The following is a 12,287-nucleotide window of genomic DNA, read 5'->3' as shown; positions in this document are numbered from 1 at the left end:
ATAATGGTTGGGGTGGCCATTTCTGGCACACCCACAACCATCTCCCCCCTCCCTCCCTCCCTCTCCTCCTCATCCTCATCCTCACCTTCCCCTTCTAACCCCCACCCCCATCTACATGGCGGGGCCAAGAGAGACGTTAGTAGGAGAAACATTCTCCTTGTCAGCATCGCTGACATCCGAGTTCCCGGAACTCGGGGTGGTGGCGGCGGCGGCGGTTTGTTTCTTGGGAGATGTCCCAAGAACCCCGATTGGGGTGCGACGGCCGTCGTCTCTCTTGGCCTTCGCCTTCCTCAACTTCTCCTTCGCCCTCTGCTTTGCCCTCTGCTTGGCTCTCTTGGCTTTCTTTGCCGCGAGAGCCAAAGCAGAGTCGTCGGTAGGGCCACCATTGACGGAAACTTCATCGTCATGGTGGCAGGGGACAGGTTCACGGACGGAAGCTTCATCGTCCTTGGTAGCAGCGACGGCTTGGACTGCGGTCATTGGGGCAACAACAGGAAGGAGAGGTTCCTGTACGCCGACATCGATTTCAAGGTATTCACCGGATACCTCGACAGAAGCAACTTCCGAAGAAGCTGCGAGTCTCTCCACCTCAGCTCTTTCTTCGGCAAGTCTACCAATCTTTCGCCAGTAGTCGTAAAATTTTCGAGGGTCGAGACCAACGCTAGTGACTGCGGTAAGCGCCTCCTGATCGCCAATGCCTCTAGCACCAACGGTATGGACGGAGCCACCGAGTTGTTGGATCTCGCGCATGACTTGAGCCAGGTCTCCTGGCATTGTGGTTTCGCCGAGCACAAACACACCTTCATCAATGAAGGTCTCATCCTTTAGATACCCTTTGGCCAACCAAGCCTCGTCCTTATCTGGATAGTCTGGATGGGTGACTGGCGCGAACGTCCCATCATCCTGTTTGATCATGTACTACATGACGGTTTATCAGCAACAAGTCTATTTACATACTATCCAGCATAGCAACAGGAGCAACGAGAAACCTACCTGAGCAAACCTCGAATCGGTCTTGACAACAAACTCATACTTTAGAGATCCCTCACCGTTCCAGAAGACCTGGGCCTTGGCGATGGGAATACGGATTTTAACAACGCGACGGAAGTAATTACCACTCTTCCCAGCCGACTCCGGAAAGCTCAGATCAAAGTAGTCAACATCATCGTCATTGGCTGACATGACTGTGATACGATTGGTCGGTGAATTCATATACGTATGGGTAGAGGAGAATTGAAGAGATCTGAAATGATGTTCTTCCGCGAGCTTGCTGAACGCCATCTTGTCAAATTGCAGTGATGGTTAAAATCACAAACGAACTGAAAGAAAGAAAGTTAAAAAGGAAGGTAGAGATGATTGGAGCAGGAGAAGCTTCAAAGTTTGTCAGATGGAGAGCTTGATAAGAGCTTTCTATCAGCAACAGGTTTTGATAACGCGTTTGGTTTTGTAGAAGCGGGTTCGAGATTCTCGATTGCAAGGAGCTGGTTTTTGTGGTTTGCGAAAATGCTTGTTCAAGCTGTCAGGAAAGGATAAAGCTGAAGGCAGAAGGTAAGTAGTGAGGATGAGAGGGAAAGGAAGAAAAAGAGCTGAGGAAGTTGAAGTGAGCCTGAAATAATGCGAAGTATCAACATGTTCATGATGCGTGTTGTTCCTTTCAAATGCGTGTTGTCGTTGTTGCATTCTCTGAATGCGGAAACCCTGCGTTGTGGTTTCAATAATGTGTTGTTTCCAGCAAAAATACGCTGCCAAGACCACGCTAACATCCCAAATAGGCTAGACTCAAAGCTTAGCGGAAAACTCTATTTCCGAGATAGAAGCCTTGGCGAGCCCATCGAAATAGATGGAAGCATAACACAAACAACATTGAGCAGGTTGCTAGCCAGGAATCCTGTCACGTGATACTTTTTGGGATCAAAATATATTTTCACTGGGTCGATGAAATCCTGTCTTTTACAAGCTTATTCATCTCGAACGAAAAATCAAATTTATATAAAAGTCACATGGTTTGAAACTTCCGGTTTCAGCGATTCCAATAAAACTCGAAACATCAAATTTAGTAATATGGTTCGGGATTTGGTTTTTGGTGGGGGATTAGTGTGGGGTTTAGATTGTGGTGATAGTTAATTCTGTCGCGTGCCATATATTTGTGCATGTGGTGGTAGTGGTGGTGGTGCGGGATCCATTGCCGTAGAGATATCTCTGCGTATGCGTCTACAGCTCACCTCGTGAAATAAATAAATACTACCGTGTTCCGGTACAACTGAGGAATATAGTGGCAGGACAATATCCGGTAACGTACGTATATGGATCTTCATTGGGATTTGTTAGATATATTCAATGGCTTCATGCATGCGCATGCTCTACAACCAATTTAACGTACTTTCAGGCTACCTCGAGTTTTTTCGATGGTATCGATATAATATCAATAACTAGGCCTATAGTAGTTTCATTCCTAAGCACATAACTAGCCAGGCCCCCGTGAAACCGTACGACCATAAACGTAGTCTGTCTATTTCAGGGCACGCTTTAACCTCGAATGCGGCTTACCTACGGAAGACGTGCGCCATCAAGCGGTTGACAAAACGTCCTATGCATCCCAAAATTGGCCCTGCGCCCAAAGACGAGGGTTTGGGTGTAATCAGACAACCCTACACCCAACAAAATTCAGTTTCAATTAAGCCTCGACTTATCGCCACATGGTCTCATTGCTATATCCAATTGGTGTATTATCGAGTGGCTTATATCTTCTTAGGTGCGTAGAGGATATATACTTCCCTAGCCTACCCTATCTTGAAGAGTCTTTAAGAAGTCAAGATATTCAGTTTTAATTGGAATTATCGCGAGATGCTAAGTTCCATCTGAAGCAGTACTAACAGCACATATGCATGGATCCACGATACAATATGATTCTATCCGAAACCTGTAGACATTTCGATAAGGCACCTTTTAATTATAATATAAAATATCGATGAAAGAGCGCTACTATTAGTAGCTTTCCCACAGTTGAGGAGTCTGGCGACGAGGCAAATACCTATGTAGCCATGGTAATTGCTCTGGGACGAAAGGCACATGCATATGATACTTGATATATACTTAAGTAGGTATATACGTATATATATATACATATATCTAGCGAGCCTTCGGTGATATCACTACGACTCGTCTCTATAGGAGATATAACTTCTATTAGTTCATATCCTCTTTCTGTGGATACTAGAAGAACTAGCTTCGATCGTGAAGCCGTTCAGACAAGAATAATTGTAAAATAGACGTAATGGTACCATGGTCCACTAGCACGCACGCGAAGAGTTGTGTGATACGACAATCGTAACGTCATACTGCGTTGAGTCTGTTGCATTTTGAAATCTCCACTTTTGACCGATTTGAGCCGGGTCATTGCATCGAGTTCGACGGCTGGATGTAAGTTTGCTTTTTGTCGAGATGTTTCTAGGATTGAAAATTAATTCGTGATATGGAAGGAGATCTAATACACGTATCCTATCGATATGAATGAACATTTATTTGGTCTTGAAGCGCATCTGTGACTACCCGCACGACCGTTCAGCCGAATTGTTGTTTGAAGATGATAATAACTTGTCACATGAGCATAACATGGAATCCTTCCGTTCATTCATCCAATTTAGCATCCTCACAACAGACAACTTGCAAATGCCATGCTTTGGGCAGATCTAGGAGATTAAATCTTGAAACCCACCATCACGAGGCCCTTTAGAACTCCCCAGGATCTAGGATATCCCCGAGCTCCCCCAAAATCGCGCGGTTTGAGCTGTCCCGCGGCGCAGAGACAAAAGCCCAGAGGCTGTCAGAGGCTGTCGGGCCAAGGTCCAACCGACCAAGGGCAATTCTTATTCGAAACCAAAAACCGAAATTCGCTCCCAAACAAGCATTTTCAGATCTCCCACACACGCCCATTTCATCCCACCGTCTCGTCCACGCTAATCCGTTCGGAAGGGCTTCTTCAGCAAGTGACGGCTGCATTTGGCTTGCCGCTGCACGGTGAACCCTGCCATCGAAGTTGTTACACAGGTCGAGATCAGCTCGTTTTCGTTCTGCTGTTGTTAGACCGCCCCTTTCTTTGCAGGCTGGAAGTTTTTTCTGAAGTCAACGGCGGCGGCTTAGCTATTAGAACCTACACACCAGGCCAGGTTTCTGATTCCTCATCAGCCCCTTCTCAACAAGTGAGTACCTTACATACATACTTTACATACATGCATATTCCGGACTCTGTTCGATCGCTGCAGCTACCATGGTAGATGATGCTATTTGAATACGTACCTGCCCGATACCCACTTCCACATTTCCTTGCCCTGCTTAAGTTCTTGGTTACGTCCCACTTGAGTATAAAAGTTTTAGGGTTTTTTTTGGGGGGCCATGTGCCGGCCAGCCTCGGGAGCAATACCCGCGTGAGTGTGATTGTTGGCTTTTTCTATGGGAAAGCTTGCAAATGCTACTCCCACGCGGCAGACATGAGGGACGAGGGATTGGGAGACCGGAGGGGAGGCTCTTTCCCGCCAGAATAAACCAGAGCTGCATCGTCGATAACGGTTCCTGTCCCGGAGCCAGGGCTACAAGTCTCGTGCTTTTCCAGCCACCGGCCTTTGATCCAAGTGACCTGCTTCGGCGCGAAGTCTGACTAGGCTGGCTGGCTGACCGGCTGGCCCACAGCAGAAACAGCCATTGTACCTGACATAATATTGCTGCTATCGCGTCATCCCCTGTCTCTCCTTGCCTTTTATACTACTGTTATATGCATTATTAACGAAGAAAGAAGATCTAGACGGCCTCTTTGATCGTTGATTCACTTGCAGTCTTATAGACACAGGTAGTTCTGGGGGCATTTGCATGATAATAATACCGCGCAAAGTGAATTCGCTTCTTTCCTTCCTCGCCTTGCCAGAAGTGTTCAGTCGTTTAATGTTTTTGTTTGGCTCCTGAAATCTCTCTCTCTCTTTTTAACCCCCTCAATACCAGCCTGAGGCTACTACATACCAGAGTACCATCCAGTCAAGTCCAGTCCAGCCTGCTTGCCTGCTAAAACCGCATCGGCACGAGACAGGCCAGGCTCAGCCCTACCAGACCAGACCGGCCAGCCAGAGATATCGCCAATCGGAGCCTTGTTTTTTTTTACTCCCTCTGCTCTGGTGCTCGTTCTACCTGTCTTGCCTGCAATCTCTCCCATCGCGCCTGCCCAGTGCGCGCCATCCCTGCGTGGCGAAACCAGCCTGCGATTGTCGCGGGAAACTCGACCTTTCTTTTCTGTTTGCATTGCATTCTTTCAAGAACTTTACCGCTGTTGCCGTTTCCAGCCCGTTTTGAGCGACCAAAGACTGACAAATCGTATCACATCCTCCCATCGAAGACCGCACTCTCCTCTCGTTCCCTGGCGCGCCTGTCTGTTATCTGGTTTGTCTTTTGCAGTTTTGATTTGGTCGAATTCGGTCTGCTATCGTTCTTCCTCTTCTTCTTTTTTTTCCTTTGCGGCTGGCCAGCGGCTTCTCCTGAGTCCGTACGCGACTGACCGACTCCCTGCGCACGGGGTGGTGGGTTCAATCGATAGTAAATAGTTCCCGGTATATTGCCGCTCCCATTGTCACTTCACTGACGCATCGTATCCGTGGTAATATCTATTGACCGATCGCTAATATGCTGATGATAATGGCAGAGGAAAAGAATGCTAGCAATTGGGCCCTCCATGCAGCAGCATAGTCCCACACCCCCGGGCTCACAGCAGCACCCACAGCAGCAGCAGCAGCAACCATCCTCCACCAACCCTTCCCCCCATCCTCCGTCATATCAATTTGCTCATCCACCTCCTTCTTCTCATCCGCACTCCTATCCGCCGTCGTCTGCTTCGTCGATATCTGCGACAAATCCGCTCATCGCAGCATCCGGTTCAACACACGGTACCCCCTACATTCATCATCAACAACTTCCTACAACATCATCCTCATCGTCGCCAAATCTCAGCAATTCTTCTATACCGCATGCTGCCATCCCTCACTCATCTTTCAACTCCTTAGGTCCCGGAAATGTTTCACCATTGCCTCCGACTAATGGATTCGCGAATCAATCATCTACAAGATCCACACCCGTGCCAGATCCTTCACTCGCCTCTCCCATCAAATCCCAGACACCAAATCCTCCGACAGCCACCTCATCGCCTAAACTTTCGGTCGAGGAGTTGAAAGCTAGGGCGAAATCGAAGGGCAAACAGCCGGCATCTGCGAGGCACTCGCCTGTCCTTAAAGAGGAGGATGCAGCCGACGATGCAGCCGACAAGTCTGACGGTGGAAGCTCCTCAAATTCTCCTAATAATTCTCCGAAGAAGCTGTCTAAGAAGAGGCCAACCCAAAAAGAGCTTCTCCTTGATCAATATGTCAACCGGGACTTGCTCCATGCGGCTGCTCTATCATCCCAATCACACGCTCATCTCGACTTAATACGGTCAAAACGCCGTGAAATCGAATCGTATAAGTTACTACGGGAAGAAAGGAGAGCCAATCCAGCGTCGGTCTTCGGTTACGGATATCAGGGTTATGGGAACGCGTTCACAGATGGAAAAACGAGAATATTGTATCCTGTAGAAAGGAAACGACCTGGTGGCAGGAGAGCGAGAGAGTTGCAAATAAGCCGCTCAGCTATGAAGCAGCAGGCTGAAACAACGGACGACTTATTGCCAATCCGATTAGACGTCCATCATGACAAGATACGGCTACGAGATACGTTTTTGTGGAACTTGCACGAGCGATGCATACCGATCGAGCTATTTGCAGAACATCTAGTAGAAGATTACCATCTTCCGATCTCGCACGGTCTGGTTGCCGCTATCTCAAAGCAGATTGTGGATCAAGTTACCGACTATCATCCTCACATTTTCCTCGAAGATACCGCGTTAGACCCTCAGCTGCCATATTCTGCCTACAAGAATGACGATATGAGGATCCTGATCAAAATTAACGTTACAATCGGAGAACATACACTGACTGACCAATTCGAGTGGGACGTCAATTGCCCGGAGAACTCACCTGAAGAATTCGCACAATGCCTTACTAGGGAAATGTCGCTTTCCGGGGAGTTTGCGACGGCGATTGCCCATCAGATTCGGGAGCAGTCGCAGCTTTATACGAAGTATTTGTACTTTGTAGGGTATCCCTTCGATGGACGGCCGATTGAAGATGAGGATCTGAGGAGCTCGGTTTTGCCTTCCCCCTTGAACTCAGTATTACGGCCGGCACAGCAGGTGAGGGAGTTCACCCCTCAACTATGGATCATACCAGAGCTAGAGCTTGAACAACAAGAGCGGAAACAATCGCGAGAAGCCCGGAAGAACAAGCGGCGACTGAATAGACGTGGTGGACCTGCCCTCCCTGATCTCAAAGATGTTCCCAAAACTCGACGGACCCAAATTGTATCGACAATCCTTCCCGGAGCAGTTGAAAAGGCATCGGATATGAAAATCTATAAGGATAAGATTCCCGGAGAGTCTGAATCCGAATCTGAGGATTCTGAACCACCATCGCCACAGCAGACGCCGCACCTCCTCTCGACGATGACAAGGCGACAGCGTACTGCCGCTGTCGCAGCAGCGTCCGCATTGAGAAACTCGGCAGCCCGAAGTGCTACGCCCGAAGTAAGCGGCGACTTCCACACACCGACACGCCACGTTCGGAGCAGTGCGCCGCAGTGGGAGCGAAGGCCGCATTGCCCACCGGGAGCAGATTCGATAGTTGTCAAACTAAAGATCGACCGCTCCAAACTACAAGAGTTTGAGAATCAGATTAGTATGATGGCGATGCAGCATCAGATGCAATCGAGGTCTCAAGGTCGGGGTCCGCTGGCACAGCCTCCAATAACCCCGCTCCAGGCAACCCCGGTTGGTATGATGTACAATACACCAAGCGGCCCACCACCACCTGCTCCAGATTTTGGAATGATGCTTGGCCCAGTCGGACAAACCAATGTGAGTACACTTGAGCTATAACTCTCCACCCTACGAAAATAATAATGTTAATATGGTATAGGTTCCCGCATGGGTTGAAAATGGACTTGCGGCCTTACGACAGTCGTATCCCAGCGACCAGTTTGAGGGTATCATGAGGCAGGTTGTGATCGATACAACCACCGGAATATCGGTACCCCACACCACACCCATGATCCCCGGCCGACATATCACAGATTACACACCAAGGATCCGTTGTGTAGATTGTCCTGGAAAATTATACACACCCGGCCCTAATGAGACCGTCGAAAACTTCGAGATCCATCTAAGGAACCGATTGCATCGGGAGCGGGTTGAGGCTAGAATAAGAGGACTCCCATACCCATCGTGATAGTGAAAGCGTATGAGGGTATCAGTGTGGTGGTTAGTTAACCATATACATCTTTGGCTAGAGAATTGGCGGTGTATCCCGTTTGGATATAAAGGGCGAGATGCTTGACTATTATCTGTTTTGTCTTTCCTTCTTCATGGCCCTCTTTTGCTCTCTTTTGTACACTTGAAAACCCACTCTGTGATATAGCTCTAGCTTTCCTTTTTCTGGCCTTGGAATAGCTTATCTGTGATTTCCCATGGTTTTCTGTAACCTCTTTACTCTTGAGCCTGGCTACGTTTTTTTACCACATTGTTTTCTGCGCGCTTTTTCTTCTTTCTTTCTTTCCCTTTTTTTCGCTGTATTATCTACTTACTTTGTTAGTGGGGCTTTTGTGATGATATAAAAGAGAAATGTAATAAAAGGAATCGGGAATACGTTGACGATTATTATATTGAGCTTAGCTAGCTGTAGTATCAGGCTTGCCGAAGCGTTTTAATACAAGACTAAGTATCAGGTATCGATATCTACCTAGGTAGGTACAGGTGTTCGCCATAGCCAGGCGCTGTTCTATTAGTCTACTAGCGCTATAGCATACTCTAAATTTTCTAAAGGTTCTAAAGGACCCGACAGTACCGCGGTATAGACGTCTCGTTTGTGTCCCTGTAACTACGCCGGTCGACCAAGACTGGCCGACAGACCCTGCGTTGAGGTCCGACGATCTAAGATGTTTCCCGCCGACCAGATGGGGAGTGGGGTTACACAGGTACAACCGTCACGTCCGTCGGCTGACGGCACTATAAAAAATTATTCAACCGCACGCTAACCCGTCGCAAAAGATTTTAAGGGCACGCGAGCTCCCAGATATCGGGGATAGGTACAAACCCGTCGGTCGAGGAGGTATCCGGATTAATTCCCAAGAACTAGAAGTTCGAAGGCGCCTCGAAAGAAGAAGAAGCCTAAGCTCTGATACCATAGTCGGGTCATCGACATGCTAAGACTCTCATGTCTGAGCTAATGTTTATAATGAGTACAACTGCGAAGGCAATCCTTGTTTCTTTGGTAGGAGGAGATCTCGGGGCATGCAAGCTCTGCTGAAGCTATTAATACATGTATTATTTACACGAAAAAAGTATTGAATGCAATGTTGCTTATCCGAATTGGTTTATGCACTAATATTGAATGCAGCTTAGTCTGACCTTGTAATCCTTTTTTTTGTCTATCTTTCAAGGCGGGCGGGCGGTCCACGAGACAATGTTCTACAATAAGCAGGCAGGAATGTCGGAGAGCTCTGATGCTTCTTCGAATCGCATGGGCCATAGTTTGTAGCTAGCTCGATCTGTAGGAGGAACATGCGAGAAATAAGAGAAGCAATTAAAGAGTAATAGTAAGAGAGAGCTAGAGAAGAGAGAAAAAAAGGAATACACCATACGCCATGCCCATCGATGGGGAAATGATCAAAATTTCCTTCCGACCTTGCATATTACACGATCGAATCGTAGAATATGCCAAAAATCGAGGCGCGAAGAGCCTATCGAGCGAGATCTTTTTTGTCTCCCCCCCTTGCACGACGAGAAGCTTGAGATTCTAGTATTTGTTATTTTTATTTTTTATTTTTCGGAATTGAGGGTAATGAGTTACTTCACGTGGGGAAGAGAGGGCAGTGTTACCCCACTTTTTGTTTGAATTGGCCCGATGAGCAAATGGGTACTTTATCCAGCCATCTTTTCCCTGGCCCGGACCACGACCCTCGCGATTTTCCTGCGATGCAATGCGATGGGGGGTGGGATGCTCGGATATAACCTATCCGCTGGGAGTTATGACAGAAGAGAAGGCAAGAAGAGATGCCTATCTTGCATTTCTATTGATTTTGAACGAATGACAGTGATTGTATTCGTGAGACATCATGCACAATCGCAATACACGAAGAAATAAAAAATACAGATGGCTGAACGATAATATCAAAATGTATATCTTCAAGTCTTATGTGTGTGTGTGTGTGTGTGTAAGAAGAAGGCCGAGGAACTATGAGACGTTCACGAGTTATGAGAACTAGTACGAGCTTTTTTGACTTGCATGAACTTAGGACCCACTCTGTCGCGTCTTGCCGCAGGAAAGACGTCCCTGGATTGTCGAATTGGAATGCAGGAGGGAAAGTACAGTGTGGGTCCCGAGCTCCCCCCTTGTCACTTTTACTCCATTTTCTGAGTTGATAAACGAACGACGCTGCTGTGAGGGTTTCTTGCGCTAGATATCATCGAGGTTAGTTTGGACTGGGGGCTTGATAAAAACCTCGAGATGGACATGGTTGATAGGTATCATTCGGGCGCATCTGTGCGGTTGTAAATACGTCTTTGACATGTACATATACATCTATGTTCGGACGAAAAAAAAGGGTTAGCACGAAGTACTGTACGTCGACAGAATTCCAGTCGACGTGGAGCCCTCTTCTTTGTTTTTTATAAGTGACTTCCAAGATGTATTTGTCTTCTTTCCTGTCGAATGTGAGAAGTTGAGATTTCAAGAAGCTTGGAGGGAAACCCCACAAATTGGGAGCTAACTAGCAGGAAAAAAACCTTAGCTACCTAACCCGTAGACCCTCTCGTGATCCCACACATTGTAATTTCTTTTTTATCGTGCCGAATTACGTCTTTCCTGCTGGGAAGGAAAGAAGAAGAAAAAGAAAAGGAACTCTGCGATTTTGTGCTTGTCGCGTCTGGGTAGGAGCTGTGTGATTCGCGCATACGGGCTGAATGGCTTCAATGAGGAGGAGGAGGGGTTCCGGTCCTGGGCTTGCAATGGATAAGAAGGAAGAAGAAATTTTTGGGGATATAACCTAGGAGCACGACCGATGAGGTGTCCCACTGCCCCTCCTCTCTCCTCCTCCATCTTACCTATCTCTAATTGCCTTTCCCTCCCTCTCTCTTTTCCTTTCAATTACTTCCTGTTTCCAAAATCGCCTGGGAGGAAATAGCGGAAGTAGAGGAGAAAGGATTAGAAAAAAAACCTCGGATCATCTTTCTTTGCCAACGAATCAGACAGTTTTTTTTGCCTTTTTTTTCGAAGGCCGGTCTATCGAACGATTGGACCGAGATACGGGAAGGCCCTTTCCTTCTATAGCTCTCGTTTTCTTGTCCTGGGGACCCTAAGCCTGCATTTGCTTTGCTGGCAAACCCTCCGACCGACATTAATAACAGCTACCCCATTTTTTGATATACGGGAGTAGCTTAGGTACCAGCATAATATCGATATCACGCCAAAACCGCCTGGATCTGTGTCGACGCTATACGCCGGACGGAAACGGACAGCGAGTAACGTTGAGACGAAATTCTTGTCATTCGTCATAACCAGTATATTCCGAATTCGAATTAGAAGTGTAATCGATAATACACCTATCAAGCTGAGTGGAAAATTAAATCTTTGATTTTTCGTTTGTCCCGTCTCTCCTTGAAAACCCCTCCAATATAATCTGTTTTGTTTGCAAGTTTCCGAGGCTTTGTAGATTGTATTGTACTGATAGAGACGAAGCTTGCCGTATCTTGCATCTGCACTTTTTGCTCTGCTTCCTGAATTCCTATTGCATAATTTTTTTTGTTCAGTATCTCCACATATCAAGAAAGCAAGAAATCCTCTAGCTTCTTACCTAATTCTGGTATCATATTCCCTTGGTGTTTGCTGAATTCAAAAAAAAAAAAAAAAAAAAAGACAAGACAAGAGCTCGAGGAAAGTAGCTTGTAGGAATCCGGAACCTGGTCGATTGATTCGCTGTCCACTCACACCCATCCCATACGCGATATCAACTGTGCATTAGCTTACCTTTCTGCACTGCACTGCATTGCATTGGAAAAGGAATTCGATAGATAGAAACTTTTTTTTCTTCAAAACGGTTGGTATCCTATCCCATCCTTACCTTGGTCTTACCCCTCAGTTGAGTTGATTTGATTCTGGCCTGTCATT

General features: G+C 47.0%; 2 protein-coding genes across 2 annotated transcripts; one reads left to right on the top strand and one right to left on the bottom strand.

The window, feature by feature from the left end:
• Positions 1-111: 111 nt before the first annotated feature.
• On the bottom strand, positions 112-1,281 carry AOL_s00043g409 (uncharacterized protein; the record flags this gene model as incomplete). Its single annotated transcript, XM_011120895.1, has 2 exons — positions 112-918; positions 994-1,281. 2 exons carry the CDS (start codon positions 1,279-1,281, stop codon positions 112-114), a joined length of 1,095 nt encoding a protein of 364 aa, XP_011119197.1.
• A 4,411-nt stretch (positions 1,282-5,692) lies between these two features.
• On the top strand, positions 5,693-8,351 carry AOL_s00043g408 (uncharacterized protein; the record flags this gene model as incomplete). Its single annotated transcript, XM_011120894.1, has 2 exons — positions 5,693-7,981; positions 8,043-8,351. 2 exons carry the CDS (start codon positions 5,693-5,695, stop codon positions 8,349-8,351), a joined length of 2,598 nt encoding a protein of 865 aa, XP_011119196.1.
• Between the last annotated feature and the right edge of the window lie 3,936 nt (positions 8,352-12,287).

This window comes from Orbilia oligospora, assembly GCF_000225545.1.
Source record: "Orbilia oligospora ATCC 24927 unplaced genomic scaffold scaffold00043, whole genome shotgun sequence".
NCBI lineage: Eukaryota > Fungi > Ascomycota > Orbiliomycetes > Orbiliales > Orbiliaceae > Orbilia > Orbilia oligospora.
Note: the sequence above shows the minus strand (reverse complement) of the source record. Positions and strands in the feature narration are given on the sequence as shown.